General features: G+C 34.1%; 1 protein-coding gene across 2 annotated transcripts in view; it reads left to right on the top strand.

Annotated features, from left to right (window-relative positions):
* The window catches only part of DPH6 (diphthamine biosynthesis 6), a 213,209-nt gene that overhangs the window by 175,064 nt on the left and 11,292 nt on the right, over positions 1-26,853 (top strand). For both annotated transcript variants that reach the window (XM_066277189.1, XM_066277190.1), the window contains exon 6: positions 11,463-11,524. In XM_066277189.1, coding sequence (XP_066133286.1) covers positions 11,463-11,524 — 62 coding nt within the window. The remainder of the gene's footprint in view (positions 1-11,462; positions 11,525-26,853) is intronic.

Raw genomic sequence — 26,853 nt, forward strand, 5'->3', positions numbered from 1 at the left:
ACAAATTTGGTCATTTTATTTCTTAAGTGTTCAATTATAAAATAGTATTATACTCCATGAGAGTTGAGGTGGGGGGAAGTTATATTTACCAATAAATAACCCATTAGAGCTTTATAAATGGCATCTTGTTCTTGTGGCCAGTAAACCTGGTAGAAGTAAGAAGAGATTATTAAGTCTGTGTGTGTGCGTGTGTAACTTTCAAAGATACATGGGTTGTTCCATTTCTGTCTTCATTGAATTTATCAAGAATTATAGGCAGACAAGGAAATTACTTTCTAGAGTGATTATACCTTTTCTCATATTACCTACTGATTTTACAGTAAAAGTCTAGCCTACAAAAGTTGACATGAGAACACAATACATTTTACTTGACTCTGTTAAAAACAGCATAATCAAACGTTTTGTGATGTTTTTCTCATATCATATATTGAGCTATCCTGAAGAATTAAACCTCCACTCACTTTTATGACAGTAGATAATAAATTGACTGATATAATTCAGTTGAGAAGTTGAAAAATGCATTGAAAATAATGGGGCATAACATTGTAGGGCTAACAGTTATTCATAGATGATGCAATTAAATAAAACACGCATTAACTTCAAGGTCAGTCAGTAAAGTAATAAAATTGAATATTTTAATTGAATTGTAATCGCTTCCCATTGATACATGCAAGTAAAGTAAAATAGATGTCAGCTCTGCAAATTATGGTTCTTTCTTCTAATTAATTTCTTAATTCTGCATGGGGTTATCCAGTACCTAGATCTTGTTGTAGGTTTAGTCATCCACCTCGCTTCCATCAAGTAATGTCTATAAGATATGATTAAATGGTTAGGTGTCAGGATTTATAGTAAATTTTTTCTGTACTTAGGAGAAAAATTTGTTAGTAATAAAGTAACATATATTAGAGTTAAAATGTCTAAATATAACATCATCCTGGGTCCTATGGATTGTAATCATCTTTATTAATATTGATATTTCTTGATATTTATAGCAACATTAATAAATGTAATTATCTCAGTGATTACAAAGGCTTTCATAAAAAGAGATAGATGCATCAAGACTCACATTCCCTAGCTGACTGATTCAGGAAGGAAATGGAAAACTACTAGGTTTTGGCAAAGCACAATTTGTGTCCATTCTTGACCCAGGCTTCACTAGAAAAGAGACACCTGCATTGAATGAAACTCAGAACAAATCATCTTTTTTTAGCACAAGAATAAATTGAAGTTCTTAGATAAAGTTAAGTTTCATTGAAAAATCCTATGGACCATTGTGGCTCTTTCCTAAAGTTTTTACAATTCCTCAAAGAGTTTTAATGTAAATATAGTTTTGTGTAAAATAAAAGGGTAACGATTACAAGGATTAGGAGAGAGATTTTCAAATTATATTGAAATTGTATTGCATCTAGATACTAGGGCTTGTTTGTTTTGTTTTGTTTTTGAGAAAGAGAAACAGGCAGTTAGGAAAGGAGAGAGATGAGAAACTTCAGTTCTTTTGAGGGCACCTTAGTTGTCCATTGATTACTTTCTCACATGTGCCTTGACTGTGGAGCTCCAGCTGAGCCAGTTACCTCTTGCTCAAGCCAGAGACCTGTGGCTCAAGCCAGCGACCATAGAATCATGTCTATGGTCCCACACTCAAGCTGGTGACCCTGTGCTCAAGCTGGTGGGCCCGTAGTCAAACTGAATGAGCCTGCACTCATGGCCAGCAACCTTGGGGTTTCAAACCTGGGCCCTCAGTATCCCAGGCCCATGCTCTATCTACTGTGACACCGTTTGGTCAGGCAATACTACAGTGTATTTAAAGAAAGAGGAGATTGTGCATTTTGAACTAGCTCCATTTCCAAGTTAATTGGCTAATGCTTCAAAATTGAATGACTGTATAAGATGGATTTAAAATTTACTGAGGTATGTTTATATTTTTTATACTGAAAGCAACTATATTAGTATATTATCATTATTTCTTTTCCTTTTTGTTAAATTTATTGGGATGACCCTGGTTAACAAAATTATACTGGTTTCAGGTGCACAATTCCACTACGTATTATCTATACACCATATTGTGTGTTTATCTGTCCAAGTCAAGCCTCCTTCCATCACTGTTTATCCCCCATACCCTCCTCCACCTACTCCCACCCCTTACCCCCACAGTAACCACACTGTTGTCCAAGTCCATGAGTTTTGTCTTTATTTTCTTTTTTGTTCGGTCTCCCTTCCCTACCCCTATACATCCAACTTTAGCATCAGTCTTTAGTCATGCTCAGAAATATAAATGGATTTCTGTTAGTTAAACAATAGTAAATTAAAGAGAGAAGGTATATTGTATAAGCTTTGTATTAAATCTTAACTCAAACATTGACTTTGTTATTTAAAATGTTAGTGTCTAAACAATTTAAAGCATAAATATTTAAAAATAATTCCAATGGTAAATATATCTTATTGATGCTAATCTTACCTTGACCTTTCATTCATAATTATAAAGAATCTTGGATTGACCTTTCATTCATAATTATGAAGAATCTTGGATCAGAATTCTCTATGCATATCAAATAGTTAGAAAATACCAAAACTAATATGCATGAGATGAAAAACTAACATCTTTGAACTTCATAATTATAGATTAATCAACAATGTTTTTTCTTGTTAAAGTGATCTGTTTCTCCAGATCCTTGTTTTAAAATCATTTTAATATTATATCGTTCCATTTAGAGAAAGTAAGTATTATAAAGACTGTGCATGCAATGCTGTTTCCAAATGAGGAAACTAGTGAAAAAAATACATATGGGTGTAAGAAAATTAAATATTCAGTCATTCATTATATTTATAAAAATAAGTTAGAGTTTTATTTGCATATAATTTAATATTTATGTAATCATTAGTGTTCTAAGCAATAAAGAATTTCTTGAGAAAAGGTTCATATTTAAATAAAATCTGGGATAGGTTGAATAGTCTTCCTACCACATCCCTGACTAATATCCCACGTATACTAGTGTCAACTGATTTAGAAGGGATCTCAAGACATCAGTCAGGATGGGTTCAGGCCATTGATTTTTTAAGAACAATAGCTTGAATTGCTAAGGATCTCTGGATCCTATCCAAGAAAATAGAGTGGGGAAAAATAGGTTTACAGTTGTTTGCATGGAAAATAATATAATAATTAATAATAATACAAGAATAAATTCTGTGTTTTGCATACTCACAGCTATAAACCTACTTTTGCTTCACCTTGTATTTTATAAAAACAATCTAAAATGCATGTCATCTGGGCAGTTATTATGAGGTCCCCAGTGACTCATCATTTTTACAAAGGTGTACTGGTATAATGATCACAGAGTCATGTGGTGAACTATGCCCAGTGTGGCTTATGTTTACATATTTTACTGGCTCTCTTATCTAAAGGCAAGTCAACTTTCTTTATCCATCATGGAATACAGCCATCTCTGCAATGACCTGTAATAGCTATTTCTCTACCTTAACAGTTCAGAACTGGGATTTGATGATTCTACAGTGAATTAAAAGGCTGTAGAAAAGTGGGAAGATCATCAGTGTGATCTTCCAGTGCCCACCTAAATAAAATGTAGGTCTTAAATTCCCTTTCGTGCTTTTTAGACAGGTTTTTATTTACCCCCGATCCTAATCGAGAATGCAAAACATTAATTCTTAAATTCAATCATAAAAGATTTTGTAAGTGATTTTAATGATGTGTAACCTAGTGCCTGAATGCTGAGTGTGGTATGTGTGTGTTGTGTGACTGATATGTATATGAGAACCAAGGAATTGGGAGGGAGACCAAAAAGTGACATCTAACTATGCTAGCCTTGTACTTTCATGGTTTGAGTGTTTCAAATTTCCAGCCCAAACCCATGATGGTAATAGGTGAATACATGAAAAATAAGCATGAAAGACATAGCTGTGCTGGAAAACACAATCATCTCTGTGAACTAGAAACTAAAAGATGTACTAAATAGCAAGCAGGACTAAAGCTGTGAGCTGTGATACAAAGTATTAGGAAGCAGATAGAATACTTGGGAGATTATAATCCTGTATGGAAAGAGACCAAAAGTACGCATATGTAGAAGAACCTCAAAGAGATAAAGAAAAACATGACACCCATTATAGAAAAGTCAATCAGTTAGAAAAATAAATCACCCAGAATGAAACAGCAACAGTGATGTGAAAAGTAACTAATTACAAATTTTGGAAATGAAACACAGTCACTTGAAAACCTCAGAAGGGCAGAATAAACTCTGCAGGAGCCAAGTCAGAATGAGTGAGGTGAAAAAAGTAATTCACCCAGAAGCTAACATAGAGATACAGAGGGGAAAAAAAAATGAAAGCACAGTTTAAAAGTATGGATGATATTGGAAAATTACAATATTTGTGTATTCAGTGTTTTAGGAAAAAAAGGAGAAAAGGCAGAAAAACAGTCTTTACAGATATAGTTGAAAATGTTCTAGCTTTGAAGAAAGATAGGAGTTTTGCAATTGAATGTATTAGGCACTGTGCAGTATAAATAAAAATAAACATGCTTAGACAAATTGTATTAAAATTACAGAATGTTACAGGTAAACTGAAAATTGTACAATCTAGCACAGAGAAAGTAAAGATTCTTCATGTGGAAACCACTATTAGACTGACAGCATAGATCTCATTAGGAACAACTAATGCCTGAATAACTAATATTTTATAACTAAACTGTTATATAATGTTGAGAGTGAAATAGGACATCAGACATGACAAAACTAGGAGAGTTTACCACTCATAGATCTTCAGTGAAAAATAATGGACTTCAGATGAGAAATAGATTGAATCGCAAGAGAAATGAATGAGAATGTTGAGCACAGACATTGTGAATTATGTTATTAAGCCTAATTTTTCTTGCACAAATTGAAGTAACTAATATTTAACACAATAATAACAAATAAAATTGTGAAGCTCATTTAGTGTCTAATTAAAAAATGGTAATTTATTTTGGTCAAAGGGATGCTGAACATAAATTTTAGCTTTATATTCTAAAATGCATAAAATTTTGAATAATACATTTAGACTAAAATTCTGTGGTTTTGAATGTATGTTAAAAATTACAACTGCTTACTGAGAGAGTAGAAACACAAACTATAACTTTCTGGTCAGCAGAGAAAACAGACAAAAATGCTCTTCAATCCAATGTGAGGCAAAAAAAATAGCAAAGGAAATAATATATATACAACTTAACATATAGAAAATCAACTTGACCTGTGGTGGCACAGTGGATAAAGCATCGACCTGGAATACTGAGATCACTGGTTCAAAACCCTGGCCTTGCTTGCTCAAGGTACATATGAGAAACAACTACAAGTTGATGCTTCCCACTCCTCCTCACCCCTTTCTCTCTCATGTCTATAAAATCAATAAATAAAACCTCTTTAAAAATGTACAGAAACTCTCTATAAGATAATAGAAACAGGTCGAGACATATAATGTAAAATGTAAAAAATATAAAATAGTTCATCTCAATTCTTTAGAATTGTATTTATAAGACAGGATAATTTTTTTATTTCAATTATATGTAGTTTAAAAGAGGCATCTAAAACAAATAGACACAGAGAACTTGAGAATAAATGATGGAAAAAATTAACAAAAGAAAGCTGGTGTTATAATGTTGATGAATAGAAATAAGGTAAAAATCACATACGGAGATGAAGGGTCACCACTTTTTTTTCTTTTTTTGTGACAGAGACAGAAAGAGAGACAGGGAGAGGGACAGATAGGGACAGATAGGAAGAGAGAGAGATGAGAAGCATCAATTCTTTGTTGTGGTACCTTAGTTGTTCACTGATTGCTTTCTCATGTGTGCAGCCAGCGTATCCAGCCAAGCCAGTGACCCCTTACTCAAGACAGCGACCTTGGGCCCAAGCCATTGACTTTAGGTCTCAAGCCAGTGACCTTGAGAGTCATGTCTATGATCCCATGCTCAAGCCAGCAATCCTGCACTCAAGCTGGTGAGCCCATGCTCAAGCCGGTGACCTCAGGGTTTTGAACTTGGGTCTTCTGCATCCCAGGCTTACGCTCTATCTACTGTGCCAATGCCTGGTCAGGCACCACTTCTTGATAAAAGGAATAATCCCATCAAGAAGTAATATAAATTATGAAGTTATGGTATATACTCATAATCCTATAACTGTCAAATAAAGTAAAACTGACAGAATTAGAAGAAATTATTAAAACTAAAATCATAATGGAAGATTTTACCACTCTTTTTTAGAAACTGATGATTTATGGAAACCAAATATTGATAAGGCCATAGAAAATTTGAAAAGCAAATTTAAACATTGTGATCCTGGTTTGTGTGCTTGAGTACAGAATTTTTCATTCAATAGATAAAGAACACACTTTTCAAGCACAAATGAAACATTCATAAAATTTGATCATGTTCTAAATCACAAAGGAACTTGACCAAATTTTGCAGAATTAACATCACAAAGACTCCAGTGGTGACCACAATGCATTCAAATTAGAAAAAAAAATAGTGAAAATAAACATGTTTTGACACAAAAGTAATCCTAAATAACTCAGTAAAAATGGCAAAATATTGAAAACTGAATGACAAGAAAAGTTCCCCTTTTTCAATCTGGGCTGCAGCTAAATTGGGACTTAAATTTTTCTATTTAACAAATAAGAAATATGTAAATATAAATGACTGAAGAAACTAGAAGTAAAAAATTTATTGAATGAACACAAAGCAGGGGGAAGGAAATTAGAAAAGTAAGAATATTTATGATATTAAAATATTTATGAAATATTTATGAAAATATATGAAATTGAAAAGGGAGAAAACTTTTCATCAACTTGTTTTGATGACATTCCCCAGATTGCCAAATATCTCACAAGATCTACTAAGAATAAAAGACCAATCACCAATAAAGTATTCCACAATAAACAAATTCATAAAACAAATGGCAAACCCTAGGGGGAAAAAAACAGTTGCTAAGCACAGGACTAGTGGCCTTGCTTTAGAAGTATTTCATTATTATTTTTAAAAAGGACCAGTAGTTTATTAGAAAAAAATGGTCAAACAATATGAATAATTTACAGTTAAAAAAAGCATTATAAATCTGCCCATAAATGTCTGAAGAACATGTTCAACTTTAATCATACAAAAGTAAAGTTATACAAATAAAAATACCAATGAGAAAAAATATCAATTTTTATCAGAATGGCAAAAGTTTTAAATTTAGTAAGATTTAATATTGGTGAAGATGTAGGGGAACACATCGAAGTAGATATGGATAAAGTATAAAATTTGGTGTTTGTTCATGCTCTAAGAAGCAGATTTAACCAGTATGATCATAAAAACAATGAACAAACCTTACCAAATGAGTTATACATGGAAACATTCTTAACTCAGCATAGAAAACAGCATAGTATTACAGTTGAACTCCACAGCCAGGCTGCCTGGGTTTGAATCCTGATTTTATCTCTGGGTAGTGGGTGACCTTAGAGAGTCACTGAACTTCTCTGTGCTTCAGTTTACTCATGTTAAATGAGGACCTTAATAGTACCTACTCATTGGGTTGTTTTGAGAATTCGGTTATGTAATGTGTGTAGGGTACTTATAACAGTGCCTTGCATATAATCCTATATTACTTGTTTTTTAAATAAATTTCACACAAAAAAATTCTAACAGCCACTAGGTTAATTAGCAAACTTTATCTTGCTGATCTATGATAAAGATAATGAGAAGTTGTAGCCTCTGGAATTATGGGTTCTGATTAAAGTCTGTTTTTGGCCAACTAACCATCTCTCATGTAGATTAAGAGAGACTCATATATTGCACTGGTGATGCTGAAGTAGTTTAAATTGTGACATGACGTAAACTTACATATGTATAGGAACTGCGTGGCAGAAGTGGCATGTGCATCAGTGTATCAGTAGAGAAGGGATTCCATAAACAGTAGTTATTATTCATAAATGAGAGAAATATTTATAATACTCCATGTGTGATAGCTGAAAGTAATTTCTACATGGATTGAAGATAGAAATGTGAACAGCAAAACTTTAAAACTGAAAATATAAAAGATTAACATTATGATCGTGGATAGGGAAAGGTTTATTATAATACAAAGGGAGCAAATATCAAATAGCAGTACTTTTGACTACTATAGAATAAAATGCTGATGTTTATTAAAAGCCCCTCCCCCAATTTTTAAAAAAATGGGTGATGAGAACCCAATGGTTAGAAAGGTATTTATAATGCTTGTAATGATGAAGGATTAGCATTCAGAATATATTAAGGACTAGGAATCATCAAATAAAAGATAAAACATTAAAAATGGGCAAATGATTTAATTAAGCAATTCACAGAAGTGAAAACCTGAATGGATGAACAATAAAATATGAACAAATGCTTACTTTTAACAGTAATCAGAAAATGAATATTAAAAGAAGTATCTATAGATCTGTACACACATTTATAATACACTGGTATAGTATATACATATATACAGATGTAATGCATAGAATGTGTATGCATATCTATGTGTATATACATGCATATGTGTATCTCAGATTACAAAAATGTAAACATTTGACAACACTGAGTTATTTTTGCATATGTGAAATGGGAATTCTAATCCTATGATAGTGGAAGTACAAATTGGTAATAACTGCTTTGGAGAGCAACTTAACAATATCTAATAGACTTGAAGTAATTTCACCTAAAAGCATATTCACTGCAGCATTGGAACTAGTGGCAAGATAGAACTTAGAAATAATCCAGTGCCCACTGGAGAGAGAGGACAACTAAATCCTGATACACACATATAATGGAATATAATACAACAGCAAACATGGATGGACCAGAGGCACAGTAATCAGAGTAAGTAAGTCTCACTAACACTGTGAATTGAAGAAAACAAGTTAAAAATCATATCATTCATGAAAAACTAATATGCACAAACATTCCCAAATATTGTTTTGGATTTATACATGTGTAGTAAAATTTTAGAAGCATAGTTGGGGAGTAATTCACCAACTTCAGAAGAATGGGTTATCCATGTAGAAAGCAGTAGGGGTAATGAATTGATTAAAGATAGATATACTGTGAAATATTCTATTGTTTGTGGTGTTTATTTTTTAAGCAATGGTTGAGGAAATATGGCTAGATAATATTTGTTAAATGTGGTTGGTAACATGTATGTTTGTTTGAAAGTATTTTATTTACTTCATTTTGAACATTGAATTGAAAAGTAGTTGGTGGGGAATAGGGTTATTGTCCAATAGAGTTATTGGACAAAGTTAAAAATTCATCTATGTGTTCACGAAGCTAATTGGAATTTAATGGGCTGTGATGGAAGTTGATTCATTATCTGCCTAGTGTTTCTAGTCTCATATGTTTGCTTTTTGGCTTTGTCATAACTTAATATTCAATGGCAAGAAGAGTCTTTAATTTTTACCCAACTTTCCTTTTATTACTCTGATATATAATCATAACAAATATCATGTTACCCAAAAAGGTGTTCAACTGGAAGCAGATCATCATTAATCAATTTGTATGATTAATAAGCTAAAATGTTTAAACCAGTAATAAATAAGAATAAATTATTTAAATGAAGCTAAGCCAGTATATGTATTACAGATATAAATATCTAAAGTGAGTTTTTTCATTTTAAAGCCAATGTGAGGCATGTGATTTATTTTCCTGGAAGTTTTGGTTTATAGGAAGAGTTCTTATTGCCCATACCATCCACCTATACCCTATCACCTACATAAACTCTAATATTATTTGTCATATGATTCAACATTTTTTTTTTTTTTGTATTTTTTCTGAAGCTGGAAACGGGGAGAGACAGTCAGACAGACGCCCGCATGCGCCCAACCGGGATCCACCCGGCACGCCCACCAGGGGCGGTGCTCTGCCCCTCCTGGGCATCGCTCTGCCGCGACCAGAGCCACTCTAGCGCTTGGGGCAGAGGCCAAGGAGCCATCCCCAGCGCCCGGGCCATCTTTGCTCCAATGGAGCCTTGGCTGCGGGAGGGGAAGAGAGAGACAGAGAGGAAGGAGGGGAGGGGATGAAGAAGCAAATGGGCGCTTCTCCTATATGCCCTGGCTGGGAATCGAACCCGGGTCCCCTGCACGTCAGGCCGACGCTCTACCGCTGAGCCAACCGGCCAGGGCTTGATTCAACATTTTTATCAGTGATTATGCACATGCTGTTAGTATGTAATTTTTCAGAGTTGTTTCTGTCTTTACTTGGAAAATACATTGTTTCAGAAGTGGTTATCAAAGTGCAATACAGGGGATCCTTGGGTTATGACACAGTTTCATTCCTACAACAGTGACATAACCCGAATTTTGTTATAAGTCGAAAAACACCCTAGCCTAAGTCAGTTACCTATTCTGACATGGTTGTAAAATCATAATCTAGAACATAAAAACTAAGCCACAGAAAAAGGAAAAGGACAGAAATACACTGTACTGTGCACTGTACTGCATATATTTACACCATGCGCAACCAAACTAGTTTGCCCACATAGTCCATAAGTACGATGTTAATGGTGTAAGCTGAAACACATCTCAATTTTTTAAGTTTTTATGGGAGTGAGCATTGTAAACTTGGAACATCGTGTGTTGAAACTGTCATAACCCAAAGACCACTGTATTTAATTTGATGATACAACTATTTGTGTCTGTATGCTACTGTATAGGCCCATCAGTGTACTGCTCTTCTATTTTCTAATTTTTTTTTTTTTTTTACAGAGACAGAGAGTCAGAGAGAGGGATAGATAGGGACAGACAGACAGGAACAGAGAGAGATGAGAAGCAGCAATCATCAGTTTGTCGTTGCGACACCTTAGTTATTCATTGATTTCTTTCTCTTATGTGCCCTGACTGCAGGCCTTCAGCAGACCGAGTAACCCCTTGCTCGAGCCAGCGACCTTTGGTTCAAGCTGGTGAGCCTTGCTCAAACCAGATGAGCCCACGCTCAAGCTGGCGACCTCAGGGTCTCGAACCAGGTCCTTCCGCATCCCAGTCCTATGCTTTATCCACTGCACCACCGCCTGGTCAGGCTTCTATTTTCTAATCTTTAAGTAAGGTATTTGAAGTTTAGGTAAAATAGGTACAAATCAGAAAATTCTCACTGTTGTCCATGAGTTAAAAAAAAATTAAAATGCCAAGAATTTAAATTTTATATCTCTGAAATGATACTTGCTTTTTTCTATTGTTAGTTCCTCAAAAAAGGAAAAACGAATGGGAATAATTGACAAAACACAATTGAATTTAACTGGTAGAAAACATTTCTCTATACTACCCCAGGAGAGTAGGAAAATAAATATTGGCAAAGTACATTTTATTTTAGGATCAAAGTAATTTAAAATACACACATACTGATTTCCTAGGTGAGGCAAGGCCATGGGAAGGCGAATGTGTCTTTAAACTTTTAATCAAAATATTTATTTCAAAATTTTAAACTTTCTTGGCAGGTTTAAGTCCAGATAAGCATCTTGGAAAAACCCTGGATCAAATGGAGCCTTATCTCTTAGAGGTAATAATTTATACTATTTGTTTTTCAAAATAAAGGCATCTAAAGGGTGGAAAAATAGTTCCATGTTATAATTATGAAACCAATTTTATTGTAGAAAAAGTCAGATACATTCATGATATATTTTTATGAAAAACTTAAACTTCTAATGAGCATGAAAATATCTCATGTCAATGATAAAAATTATTACCAGCTTGTTGACATGTACAAAAAAGTAAGCTATAACTAAAAGAAAGTTCTATCAGAAAGTGTACTTTTATTTTTTCATCAGAAATGTAAGTAATAACTTCCTTTAGAGAATATCTAATTTAACCTCTTTTCTTTTACCAATTAGATAATTATTTTGCAGATTAGCAAAGAAATTGTCCTAATATTTCAAGTTACAATTGTTAGCTATTTATTATTGTTAAATCCTTAATGTGTTCTAAACATTAAAGAAAGATTTAGTTATTTTCACTCTTTTTTATTAACTGTACTATACAGAGGTAGGCAAAGGTGCATGGGTACATGATATACAGTTTATTTTGAATTATTTATTAATTATTATATTATTTATTTGTGTTACAATAAACTTACTTATGCCCACCCTGTATTTTACGAGTTTGGGGGCAAATACTATGAATAGTATGGCAGTGTTCCATGAACTAGAATAGTGTAATTATTAGTTTTTTATTCCATACTCATGATGGAAGAAAGAAAATCACCTGACTTTTATGAAAGTGAGTTATCATTTTCCCCATGTAAGCTCTTAATTCATGAGCACTTTTAACATTATTGCTATGATGGGAACTGTCAGCAGTTACACTCTTCACTAACTTCATGGCTTTCACATTTTCCTTGAGTTATTTGTATTTGATTATTTTTGTGGTTTATCAATATGTATCAAATGCTTAGAAATCCCTAAAATGGTAATTTATACCTTCTTTCATTAAGCATTATGAAGCACCTAATAGTGTACCAAATAGGAAAGATTAAAATAAAATGAAATGATTATATAATTATGACAAATTATATTTGATTTCTAGACAATTTGGTGTCATCTATTTAAGTCTGTATAATGGACCTGATTACTTTGCATGCCCCTCTGATTGGACTCCTTTTATAGCATTTGTTCTATGGCCAGCATTATACTTATGCTCACATCTTTAAACAATCACTAGGCAATCCTAAAACAGTGATCAAGTATATTATCTCTTGGTTTCTCAATACCAACAACACTCTTCAGGCCCCGTCTTTCTAGATTTCTCGGAAAGAGTGCATGCCTTCTTGAAACTGTCATCCATTGGTTTCTATACTACCACTCACTCCTGAAACCTTTCTAAGGACTTTCTTAGCTACTTTTGGGGCTTGCCATATATAATATATTCCACCCCTTACATGTTGTGATTGCATCCATCCCCCTCCTCCTGTGGTGATGTTAAATACCCCCATGACTTTAGCTACCAATTTTATTCTTATGACAGTTAAGCCTGCTCTTCCGTCTTTGTATGCTCCAAACATGGGTGTTCAGCTGCTACTGGACACTCTGCTTTCTTAGATATCCTCAGGCACCTCAGCTTTAACTGAACATATTTTTCCTGACAGTGAAGGGTCCCATTGTCTAGTCAGTTGTTCAAGCCAGAATAAGTAAATTGTTTTCAATTATTTCATATATTCCATTATTCATGAATAAGGCCCCATGTACTTTTAATTCTGTCTTTTTAATATCTTATTATCTTTTCCTTTTATTTATTTTTTTTATTAAATAATTTTATTTTTTTAATGGGGCGACAACAATAAATCACGATACATATATTCAAAGATAACAAGTCCAGGTTATTTTGTCGTTCAATTATGTTGCATACCCATCACCCAAAGTCAGATTGTCCTCTGTCACCTTCTATCTAGTTTTCTTTGTGCCCCTCCCCCTCCCCCTTTCCCTCTCCCTTTCTCCCCTCCCCCCTATCTTTTCCTTTTAATCCTATTGTCACTGCATTAAGGTCTGCCCTAGTTAACTGCAGCAATCTTTGTTTTGTTTTTTTGCTTTTTTTAATTTTTACTTTTTTGCTACATTTATTGGAGTGACATTGGTTAATAAAATTGAATAGGTTTCAGGTGTACAGCTCTATAATACATCATTTGTGTATTGTATTGTGTGTTCACCACCCCAACTCTCCTTTCATCACAATTCATTCCCCTATACCCTCTTCCACCTCCTCTATCCTCCTTTTTCTCTAGTAATCACCATACTGTTGTCCATGTATATGAGTTTAGTTGTTTGTTTATTTGTTTTGCTTTAAGCCTTTACCTTTTTCACCCAGCCCCATAACCCCCCTCTTCTCTGACAGCTGTCAGTATTTTTTCTATCTATGAGTCTGTTTCTATTTTTTTTGTTGTTGTTAGTTTATTTTGCTCATTAGATTTCTCATATGAGTGAAATCATATGATACTTGCAGCATTTTTTACTATAGCCAAGATTTGGAAGCAGCCCAAGTGTCCATCAGTAGATGAGTGGATAAAAAAGCTGTGGTACATATATACAATGGAATAGTACTCAGCCTTAAAAATGGATATCTTAACCTTTGCACCAGCATGACTAGACCTGGAGGTTATTATTCTAAGTGAAATAAGCCAGTCAGAGAAAGACAAGTACCATATAGCCACAATCTTATAGCTCAAGTCTTCCTCCCTGTCTTACCTGTTGTCAATCTATTGTCCACAGTACTGCTATCATAATATATACTAAATATAAATTTGATCATATAACCTTTTCTTATAAACTTTTGAGTCATTCCACATTGCCTTAAAATAAAATTTAAACTCCTTAACATGGCACCATCTGTACTTGGGGAAAATGAGGCTTGTCAGATACCCAGTCTCCTACATCTTCCTTCTCTTCATCAACTTAGAACTATTCATGGTCTCCCTAGAGTGAGTATCCCCTTACACTTCCACGTTCCACTTCTCTTCTCTGTATGCATGACCTCTTGTTCACCTGACTAAATCCAATCTGACCTCAAAGTCTAAATTCAGAGATTGACACTGTGACATTTTCTGGCCTAAGCTAGTATGTAACACTTCTCATGTTATATTTTGTTCTTCTCTTAAAGAATGTTCATTATAAAATTCAGCAATGTAATTTGTAAAAAATGAATTCAAACACTATAAAATAATGAAAAACCTTCCACTGAATCTAAGCCCAAGTTTTTCTGTCCTTTCTCAGATCAACCACTCTCCTGTATTCTAATATGTCTTCAAAAATATTTTTGCAAAGGTAAATATATAAATATATTTACTCTTTTTTACCTAAATTGGAACATAATATGTACATTATTTTATGTCTTGCTGTTACAAATACAGGGGGTCTTCTGGTTACAACACAGTTCCATTCCTACAACAGTAACATAACCCAAATTTTGGTGTAAGTCAAAACACACCCTAGCCTAAATCACTTACCTATCCTAACACAATTGTAAAGTCATAATCTAGAACATAAAAACACAACTAATACCAGAAAAAGGAAAAGGATATAAATATACTGTACTGTATGCTGTACTGTAGTAACAGAAAAAAATAACAAAAAATGAGTTTAGAAAAAGGTATGGTGCTAATGGCATAAGCTGAAACATTCATGTCTCAATTTTTTTTTTAAGTTTTATAGGAGTGAATGTCGTAAACTCGAAACATCATATGTCAAGACTGTCGTAACCTGAGGATCCCCTGTAATACTACATAAATGTTATTATACACATGTTTTGGGGCATGTATCAGTTTTTCTATAGGATAAGATCCTAGAATGGAAATGCTGGCTCAGAGGGAATGTATCTTTTTAACTTTAATAGATATTGAACGTACCCATTTTCAGCTTTGATGGAATAATTTTCATCAGACAAACTCCATACAAACTAAAAAAGTTGTATGAAATAAAACAAAAATATATTGGAAGGGATTAAAGAATTATAAAACCTGAGATAATTTGTTTTACCAGAATGCCAGAAAGAATGAAAGCCCTGAGCATTGTCTCTGTTCTCCTCAAGGCACTTTCTAATTAAAAAATAGCACAGGGATGCCTAGAAGTTGAGGAAAATTTCTGCTGAGAAGTTGAGTAGGGCTTTCAACAGCTTAAAAGGGCTGTGGAGACTAATGTCAAAATTCAGGGTAAACCAAAGTGGAGTGGACCTGGCTAATGCTCCAGGTTTTCAGCTGGTCTCTTGATGGGATATACCTTAAGAATAAAGGCAAACTGGAATAGTCCAGTCCTTGCAAATACTTACATCTAACTGGGACTCATATTAATCCTGGACTGAACTGAAGAAATCTGATCCTGCTCTTACTGCCTAGTTCTCTCTTGAGAAAGATAAGGTCGTTCAAAGCCTCAAATTATCTCTAAAATGTTTCACATAGAATTTTCAGCAATCAAAAATTACCAAGCATATCAGGTGTGAAACTGAAAGAAAAACACAATAGAAACAGTCTCAGAAGATATTCATATAATCCAGTTATCCTGTTTAGACTTTAAAATGGCCATGGCATTGGATGAGACTATGAACTACTTCTAAGGGGGATTTGGAATTTATATAAAAGAATCTAACAGTATCCTAGAAGTTAAAAACACGATACATGAAATTAAGAATGCAACACATGAGTTTACCACTAGATTTGATACAGTTGTGTAGATAAAGAACTGGAAGATAGGGTAATATAAAATATGAAGACTGAAGCACAGAGAATGCAGGATGGAAATTAGAGAAAAGATTATAAAAGATGTAAGGGAGAGAAGTTTATCATACATATAATTAGAGGTGGAGGAGTGGAGAAGAGAGAGGAAAGAATGGAAGCTGTGTTGAAAGAAACTTTACTGTAGACCCAATCTGCTTATTTTTGATGATCTTTACAAGTATCTTCTCAGAAGGGTAAACATTTCTCCAAAGGAGATAGATGAACATTGATGGATAATTGACATTTTGAATAGGAAACTTTTTCCAATAGTTATAAGAAATTATCAAAGGAATCTGAGTGTCTTTTTCTCTGATTTCTTCATAGTCTAATCTGTGTGTCAATGACCTCTTCTTCATAAAGTGAGTGCTGAATAAGTTTTTACCCAATTAGCAATTTGTTTCTCATCTCTTTCACAACAGTTATCGGACACAACCCAGATTTTAATTCAGAATACCCATTTTTGGCCCTCTTCTTTTTTTCCTTTCATTTTTACTTAAGAGACTCAATCAATTGCCTGATATACCAAGAGAACAATGATTCTAATATAAAAGCAAGTCAATCATCAGTCAAACACAGTCTTCTTTCTGCAGTTAGAGAGTATTTTTTTAACTTTTTATCTTGAGTTCTATCTTCTGCATTATTGCCTATGACAGATCACATTTTAAGGAATGCCTGTATCTCCTTCTTTATGAATAATGGTATTAATCTCATTAAGTGAGATAACAGATCAACCACATAGTCATTTTTCAATTTGTTGACACAATTCTCCTTAATGGTCAAGGATTCCAAAAGAAGAAGGGTAGAAAACAGACAACCCGTGGGCTTGTTTTGTTAGGGGTAGGAGAGAAAGAGGTTAGGTACAGGGGCCCATTTTGTTCAACTACCTCAACTCTGCTGAGCCAACTCTCATGTACCCATTATGTAATGTGGATCAACATGACTTTTTAATATAGTAAGTCAATTTAGCTAATGTAGTAACCCTTTAATATATTATATCAAAGAGTTAATATTTTTAGTTAAGAGAATTTTTGCATATTAAAATGATTTCCATGCAAAAATGAATATTTAATTGTGATAATTACAGAGGTTGGTGGAAAGAAAGTGATACCTTTAGGCAAGAAAATTTTTCATAGTTCATTCTGACCCTATGGTCTCAGATACAAGTTACCTCTGTACCCAGGAGCCCAGGTCTAAATACTGACTCTACTGTTTACCTGAAACTTGAACCTAGTTTCCCATGTATAAAATGGAAGTGATAACAATGAAATGATATGTAAGATGCTTAGCTAAGTATCTGGCACATTCTAAGTGTTCAATAAATGTTAGCAATGTTTACTCTTATGAATAAAATTTGCCATTACTGAAGAATAATTATGAAACTTTTCAGCTTTATAAAATATGTAGAAAACTGGTAGACACTATATTGGAATAATATTTAAGATCTCGAGAAATTGTTAACTGGTATGTATCGAAATGTAAGATGGCAGTCCTACCAGAAAAATGGCAAAGGCTATGGAAAACCACTATACAGAAAAGAACATCTCAAAACCTAAAAAGAATATGAGGAGATTCTCAAACTGATTCAATAATCAGAGAAATACAAATTAAAGCAACAGTGAGTGAGATGTTACTTTGTACTAGTTTGGCACAAATGAGAATGCTGGACAAGCCAATTGTATACAGGTGGGGACATTTAGAATATCTAAGAATGTAGATTGGTACTACCATTGTGGAGGGCAGTATTGCGATACCTAGATTAAATATCTATATCTTCCTTGAAGGAGTAATTCTATCAGTCCATAAGAGGCCATTAGTGAGAATATAGCCTTTGCAGGATTGTTTTTGATGGTGTTAAGTTTGTTGGAGGCAATATGATGTCTATTCCTGGAAGATCCAATAGTTAAAAAATGATAAGTACCCATTATGAAGGACAAGTCTACAGTTAGAAAAATATATTCAATGTGCATATATAACAGCAAAGTGCTGAATAAATAAAATCAACATTGAAACAAATTAAAAACATAAGCACACACAAAATAATAATACATCTGTAAGGGCATAGATAGAAGATGCACATTAAATACTTTTAAATGTTTACCTATACAAGGAAAAAATGGGAATAAAGAATAGAGATAAATGGCACCTTTTTAAAAAATAACATAAAAATACCTGTCTGTTGCTGAGAATTTGAGAATTAAAAAGTATACAAAAGTAAATTAAAAATCATAATTCTTTTGCCCTTTGATGCACACTGCTAACATTTTGCTGCATTCTGCAATGGATTATTTCCTGAGAGTTTCTTGTTCTTCAAGCTCACAGAGTTAAACCCTTTACATATTTTATTTACATAATTAGGTTTAACTATACATACAATTCATCTCTTTTTCCCTAACATTATGCCATGTTTATTTTTCCACATAACTAAATCTACTTTGAAAATGTATTAAGGGCTATGTAGATTCCATCATATTCATATTCTACATATAAACATATCATGACAAATTTAACAAATTATTTCTTGTTGGAAACATTTGTTATTTCCAAATTACTTTAAGTAATGTTATTTATTTTTAAATTGATATAAATAATGATGTGATTATATGATTATCATCTTTCCTAATAAATCTTTATATATATTTCTGATTATCATTTCCTTTAGATAAATTCCTAGGAATGTAATTTCTTGGTAAAAAAATACTACAACTTTAAAGCTTGTACATTTATTAATTTAAATTAACTGTGGAATAATTTAAGCCACTGCTTCTTTTATATATATATATAAATACATATATATGTGTATATATATATATATTTGGCCATTGCTTCTTAAACTGCTGCAGGTTTCTAAAATTATCTGATATATGAACAATGGATTCTATTTATCATTTCTGTTTTTTCCTCCTTGGATTATTTTCTCATTGTTAAAAAAAGATGAATTTTAATTTAAAAGTTGCATCAAATTTTAAAGGTTTAGAACTGTTTCGTTAAATGTTTAAGAGCATTTCTATTTTTGTGATATTTTACAATTTTGTCACAGTTCATACTCTCAAATAGTTCTTCAAATTTTGCTGCAGAGACAACCTCTGAGTCTTTGCCTCCTCCCATTAAACCGTCAGATTTCCATCTCTTAAAACTGATTGTTTTGATTTTACCTCCATATCTCTAAATTACATTTGTATTAGTACTTCCTGATTTCCCTTAATTTCACCTGCTTGCTGACTTCCCACCTAGAATATGCAGATTGAGCTGTCTGTCCTCCCTTTGCCTCCATCACATACGTGTACCTTTCCCTCCTTCCATCTTCCCATTTGATTATATTGCAATTCTAGTTGGGCTACATACCAATAGTCAGTGTTTACATACCATAATTATGAAAACCCAATTCACAGATGAATTAGGTAATAAAGTCTGGTAATAAACCTTTTCTGTACAACTTTTTATTTTTTCTCTTAAACTAATAATTGTCTTTTTTTTCATTTATTTAGTACTCTGTGTACTTTTCTCTAATTCAGTGCTATATTCATTGCCAGTTTCTAAACTCTTATCCAGATGTTCAGATATATTAAGTACTTTGTCAGTTTCCAAGCCCCCCCACACACACCCAGAAACCTTTTCCAGAACCTTCTGACAGGTGTAATCTGGATCATTTTCCTTCTATGCCTATAACGAGGCTATCATCCTCACATCTCTCCATAGTTCTGGTGATCTCTTTACCTTCCTTCTGTGTTGAGCTCTTGTTTCCTGGATCCAGTGGCCATCTTTTCTTTGTTTATTCTTATTTTTATAAAGCACATTATCTAGAAGATTTTTAAGAATGGGTTCGTGTAAAACGTTGAGACTCTCTGCATAGCTATAAATGTCTATATTCTGTTTTCACATTTGAATGGTTCTTCAGTAGGTCATAGAATTCTATTTTTGAATATTTTCCTTATGAATCTTGATAGTATTATTTTATTTCCTGACAGATTGATATGCTGTTGAGAAGCCCAAAGTCATTCTCCTTTTTTTAATTTTTATTAAGTGAGACGTGTGGAGGCAGAGTGACAGGTTGGAAAGCAGAGACAGACACCCTGACCAGGATTGATCTGGAAAGTCTCCCACCAAGCGATGCTCTGCCTGTCTGGGCTACTGCTCCATTGCTTGGCAACCAAGCTATTTTAGCGCCTGAAGCCCGGCCATGTCACCATTCTCAGTGCCCAGGGCCAACTTTGCTTGAACCATTGGAGCCATGACTATGGGAGAGGAAGAGAGAGAGAGAGAGAGAGAGAAAGAGAGAGAGAGATGGGGGGGGTAGAGAAGCAGATGGTCACTTCTCATGTGTGCTCTGACCGGGAATCAAACCTGGGACTTCCACACACCAGGCCAACACTCTTACAACTGAGCCCACCAGCCAGGGCTGCCCAAAGTCATTCTCATTGTAACTGTTCATACATGACCTTAATTATTTCTCTCTCCATCTCCTCTCTGAGAATATGTAAGCTATTTCTTTTGCCCCTATAATTATAAAACCTTACGTGCTATAACTTGAGTATGTATATTTTTGTTCATTGTCCTGGGATAAGGAGAGTTTTCATTTTGAAATGTTCAGTTCTGGGGAATATTTTTTAATTCCCTTGTACTTATTTCCTCTCTGTTTTTGTTTTGTGGGATTCCTATTAATTAGATATTCCTTTAATTTCTCACTTTTCTCTGCTAACTTTTATCTAATTCATATTTGCCCTTTGGGGGAGAATTTTTTAATTTTACCTTCAACCTTTCAATTGAGTTTTCTTTCATATATGTAATTTTAATTTCAAAAAGCTAAGTTTTGTTCTCTGAATTTTTTTAACCTACAAAACTCTATCCTTATTATAATGTAATTTCTTTTTTTTCCCATATTTTGTTTTGTTTTGTTTTTTAATTTTTTTTCTACTCTACATGCCTGTTTCTTACCTTGTTTGTTTTAGTCTGTAGCTTTCATTTTACAGATGTTTTTGCTAATCTTTGGTATTCTCATATTTAAGAATAGAGCCTAATATTTTTATATTAAGTACAAAGAATATGGATGGGGCTTTGTGACCTTGAGTTTCACCATAGGGAAGTAAAGCTGGTTCATTTAATTTGAGCTGATTATGTTCCCAAAAAAAGGATTCTCCTGTCTCTTGTCTTGAAGTGAAGGCATGTTGTACTTTTTTTCTAGGAGTTGAGCAGGAAAATGGGTAGAATTGACAAAATCTTGTGTGCAAACATTAACTGAATCCCATTTTTTTACTGTAGTCTAGTGCCACTGCCCTCAGCTGTTTCATCTTTCTCAGGACACTGCTACAGAGAGTAAACCTCCATGTTCTGCCAGGTGGAAGGGGGCAGTGCCATTCAAGAAGGAAGGTATCTAGGGATCTTGTTATACAGACTGGCAATCCATCCTTCTTTTTTGGTGCCCTCTTCTTTTCCCCTTCACCTGTATAGGTACCTCATATCACCAATTCCTCCCCCTGTTGTTTTAGAGGAAGGAGTTGTTCTGCTGTGTCAGTTACGTTGGTTCTCTGCATTCTCCACTGTGGCCTAGGACTCTGCACCTGTTCTGATAAATTGGTCGATTCGATCTATCTTTCTTTCTTTCTTTCTTTCTTTCTCTCTCTCTCTCTCTCTCTCTCTCTCTCTCTCTCTCTTTCTTTCTTTCTTTCTTTCTTCTGTTCTCTATATTTGTAAGTTTATACCTTTTTATGACATAGTTTCCAGTAAAATTTTAGGAAGGACTGAGAGTAGATGCATGAATTCAGTCTACCATCTTTACCAGCAGCAGCTACTCTTTAAGCAAGAGATTTCCTAAGATCCTCTAAGTAAATATGCTAGATGGAAAAATGAAGCCATATTATATAAAATATTATGAATATGTAGATTTAGTTGCTTTTCCAGGTCTGTTCACCTTGAATTGAGGAATCTGACTTCTAACCTGAGTCCATTGTAAGCAGATGGGTAGTGACTGCTTACGGAGTATACCACTTTGCTGGGTGCTATAAGAGCTAAACCAAGACGAGTGTAAGATTTCAAGCTTAAATTTGTTTGAAGCTCTGTACTATATGAGTTAATTTGTCTTCCTTATGGTTTGGCAAATGCACAATTTGCAATCCCAGCTACCTATTACTTAAACAAAAAGCAAAAGAGAAAGCAAATTTTACCAAAGTTGATTTGATGTGGTAGGTGAGAAATACAGATTTTAAGCCTTGTTTTCTATAATTCCAACTTTATGGAAAGGAACATACTTAATTGACTGAGAGTTAAAAGGAGGGAGAACATCTTTGTTGGATATTTTGAATTTTTAACATAACTCAGTTGAAAGATTATATAAAACTTTATAGTTGAGCTGTCCAATAACTATTATAAATATAAATTACAAGTTATATTAAAATGTACTCTAAGAAAAGCAAAAAATATGTGCCATAGAACTTCAAAGAAAAAAACATACATGTTGTTGAGAGAATGCTGAGTAATTTTAGAGATAAATTGACAGCCATACTTCACTTAAAAGACGGATAGGATTTTTAACTGGCTGGATTGTTTGCAATGTATTTTGAGAACTGGCAGAGGGAGCTGAGAAAAGAGGTTTAAGCCAAATAGTGAAAGACTTTGACTACTGAAGAGAGGATTTAATTAACTAAATAATAAAGAAAATTGGAAGGTTTTAGAGAGAGGGAATAAAATTCATAAAAGTATACTTTAAGGAATTTGGGCTGCAGTGGTGTCCACTGATTGTTGTCATCAAAGCGAGGGAGAGGGGATAGTTAATGGCTGTTGCAATATATGATTTTGAACATGTCCCTCACATTTTCCAGAATGTGTTGTAGATGAACTCTTAATTGCCAGTGTCATGTGGTACTACTTGAATAAAATGATAAATATTTATAAGCACTTCTTATGTGCCCAGTTCTATGGTAATTGGTATAAGGCATATAAAATAAGCCAAAGATTTGGAATTTTTCATAGAATGGAAAGAATAGCAAGTGGGGGGAAGGTGCAAGATGGCCACATGACCTGGAGTAGCTAAAGATGGTGTCGTGGAAAGGTTAGCACTTAAACTGGTGTAAGGATTGGGTGAAATTTACATGGGTTATTACAGCAAAATGAATCAATATGAATGAAGATCTTTTGGCTGGAAGACTCGCAGGGATAATGAGGAACTTGGTTTAAATGAAACTAAGAGCTGGTGTTAGTAGATTAATAAGAAACACATAAGGTGGGGATTTAGAACCTGATCATTATGAGCCTCTAGAGATGGGCCAGGCTATTTGGGGTAAGAAATAAGATATAGTATGTTTACCAGTAGAGATTTATATTATTAAAATAAATCTCAGGAAATTTAGTCTGGCATCAGTATTTATGGGTTTGGGAGTAGAAGAAATTGGAAATGAAAAAGAGTATAAGATGCTGTTATAGGAAATAGGTGTGAGGGCTTACAGTATGAAGTCGCTGAGTAGGGATGAAGAAGACAACTAAAAGAAAGATTTTGATGGAAGAATGAAAAAGAAATTAACACCAAATTTCTAGAAACTGGAAACAGAAGAATCAAAAATTAGTCAACACATAATAACCAGAGAGATTAGAAGCACATATTTTTGTAGAGGAGAACAGGATGAGAACGTCAAAATGAGCTTGTTTTAAACATACTGAGTTTTAAATAATGTAAGCCAAAGGCATATGTGGTTGTTTTAAATTTTTTTGTTTTTTTTAAGTGAGAGAAGAGGAGATAATAAATCATACTCCCGCATGTGCCCCCAGTGGGATCCACCCAGCAACCCTATCCAGCTGATGCATGAATCAGCCAAGCTATTTTTAGCAACTGAGGCTGACCTGCCTGAACTAACCAAGCTATCCTAAGAGCCTGGGGCCCATTCTTGAACCAATGGAGCCACTGGCTATGGAAGAGGAAGAGGGGCGAGGAGAGAAGTAGATGGTTGCTTCTCCTTTGTGCCCTGGCTGGGGATCAAACCCAGGATGTCCATATACCGGGCTGATGCTCACACTAAGCCACCAGCTAGGGCCAAGGCATTTGTTTTTAAACTATGAGAATGAAGCACTATTGAGATGCTACATATTAAGGTTTATTATTTATTATCATTCTGTAGAACAGGGGTCGGGAATCTTTTTGGCTGAAAGAGCCATGAACACCACATATTTTAAAATGTAATTCTGTGAGAGCCATACAACGACCCATGTACATTATGCATTATCCAATAAAAATCTGGTGTTGTCCCGGAGGACAGCTGTGATTGGCTCCAGCCACCCGCAACCATGAACATGAGTGGTAGGAAATGAATGGATTGTAATACATGAGAATGTTTTATATTTTTAACGTTATTATTTTTTTTATTAAAGGTTTGTCTGCAAGCTAGATGCAGCCATCAAGAGAGCCACATCTGGCTCACGAGCCATAGGTTCCCGACCCCTGCTGTAGTGTCAAGACAGGACTTTAAATTATGCTTTTGTTTAGCTCTAAGTTATGTAACTTTTCAAAGCCAATCTAGTTCACCCTTCTGGAAAGGGGAAGAATAAAATTAGTAGCTATTTTATTATTTATTATGTGCTGGATAGTACATTAGACTTTCCTATGAGGTAGATCCTGCATCATTTCCATTTTACAGATCAGCAATCTGAGGCTCAGAGAGCTGTGTGGCCTAAGAGCACACAGCAGGACAGAGCTAGGATTTAAACCAATGACTGTCTACCTCCAAAACTACTGCTCCTAATCAATTATGCAATGTTGCTTTCACTGTGCCTCACTACATATGTTCCTTACCTATTTTTAAAATTAAGCTGTGTATTTGCAAAGTGCGTACTAAGTGCCATATTCTGCTCTAAGTGCTTTTTATGCATTATTTTACTTAATCATTTAACAAACCTGTGAGGTTGCTATAATTAATGTTTATATTTTATAGACAATGAATCACTTGAAGGGTAAGTTACTTTTCCATAGTCACATCGCTAGGAAGTAGCAAACTGGAATTTATTATTTAAACCTACCTGATTTCAGGTAGGTTTTTTTATTATTAAAAGCTGTTTTAAGGATCATTTTCTTAACTTTATGGCATAAAGCACATAGTCTTTAATTAACAGTGATAGTATTAATATTAGTAACAGCAGAATGGCATAAAAGTGATGCTAGAAGCCCTGGAGTGCATGAACTATCTGATGGAACAGATTCAGAGAGAACATTTTTTTTTTTTGAGAGAACATTTTAGAGAGAGAATTTTGAAGGATATTTATAATGTAGGAGCAGTGGGAGGGAAAGGAGTCAGAGAAGCATAACAATAGCATAGAAAATGTAGTATCATGGAAGCCTGAAGAAAGTAATCACAAAGACCTGAGACATCGGTGCTATCACATGTCACATAAAATTTGAAAAGGATAAGATCATTGGACTCTCCCAACAAACTGCTACTCAGGCTGAAATATCAGTAGATGGAACCAACATTTATCCAGTTTCCCATTGCAGAAAGTTGAGAATTTGTCTTCCTATTTTTTTATTTTATTTTATTTTTTAACTTTTCTCATTCTATTCAATTAATCATTATTTCAACTTAAAAATCTCTCTCAAAATATCTTCCCTTTCCTCTCCATCCTCACTGCTACCTCCCCAGTTCAGGAAATCTGTACCTCCTGCATGGATTCCTCCAACAACTTCTCGGTTCTTTCTGCTTCTTGACCTAGTCCCTCACCAGCCCATTCTCCATTGTACAGACAGACTGTTTCCAAAAGTAAAGACAAGCAGGTCAGTTTTCTGCTTAAAAACCAATATATAGGTTCTCATTGACCTCAGGATAATGACTTACCATGGCATGGAGCCCCATAGACTTGTCCTTTTTCTAGTTGTTTGTTTGTTTTTTTTTGCCTCATCTCACTATTACCCTTTTAGTTATGTTCCAGCTATGCCAAATTTATTTCCATCTCTAGTATCCATTGTGTGCTTTGGGACTTAGCATATACTGTTCTTTCTGGAACAGTTTTTCTTTTTCTCTTTTCTTCTCTCTCTTTCCCTCTCTCTCTGCCTCTCTCTCCTTCTATCCTTTCCTGATTCCTCACCTTTCAGATCTCAGTTTCAGTTTTAGTAACTTTGAGAAGCCTTTGGTTCCTTCCACAGTATCTCATGCATCCCTCAAAGCCATCACTACGCTTACTGTAATTGCTTGTTCCACTTTCTGTTTTGCACATAATTTATGTCTGCTCCCATTCTTATCCCCAGACATAAAACAATGCCAAACCTATAGTAGATATCCAATAAATACATCTTGAAACAGTACTATGAATGAATATATGCAGCCTGAAATTATTTTGTATGTTAAGCATATCATTTATACACCTCATAGTTTTCTCCAGGGTGGGGGGCAGGATGAGGGTGAAATGCAGTCTCATTAGCCTTTTTTTCAATTTTAAAATGACTAACAGGTAATTGAGGCTGGTTTAAAAGAAGAAAAATCTTGATTTAATTAGAAATTCTCACAGTTTTGATTGTTAAAATGTTTTAAAGGGGTAAAAAATTAAACATGGAATTTATGATGCTTTTAACTTTTTCAGTTCAATAGTCAGTAGCATCCAAGTGGAGTTATTATGACTAGGAATATTTATCTATATAAATAAGTCTGTGAGAAAAATAAGAATCA

This window comes from Saccopteryx bilineata, chromosome 4 (assembly GCF_036850765.1).
Source record: "Saccopteryx bilineata isolate mSacBil1 chromosome 4, mSacBil1_pri_phased_curated, whole genome shotgun sequence".
NCBI lineage: Eukaryota > Metazoa > Chordata > Mammalia > Chiroptera > Emballonuridae > Saccopteryx > Saccopteryx bilineata.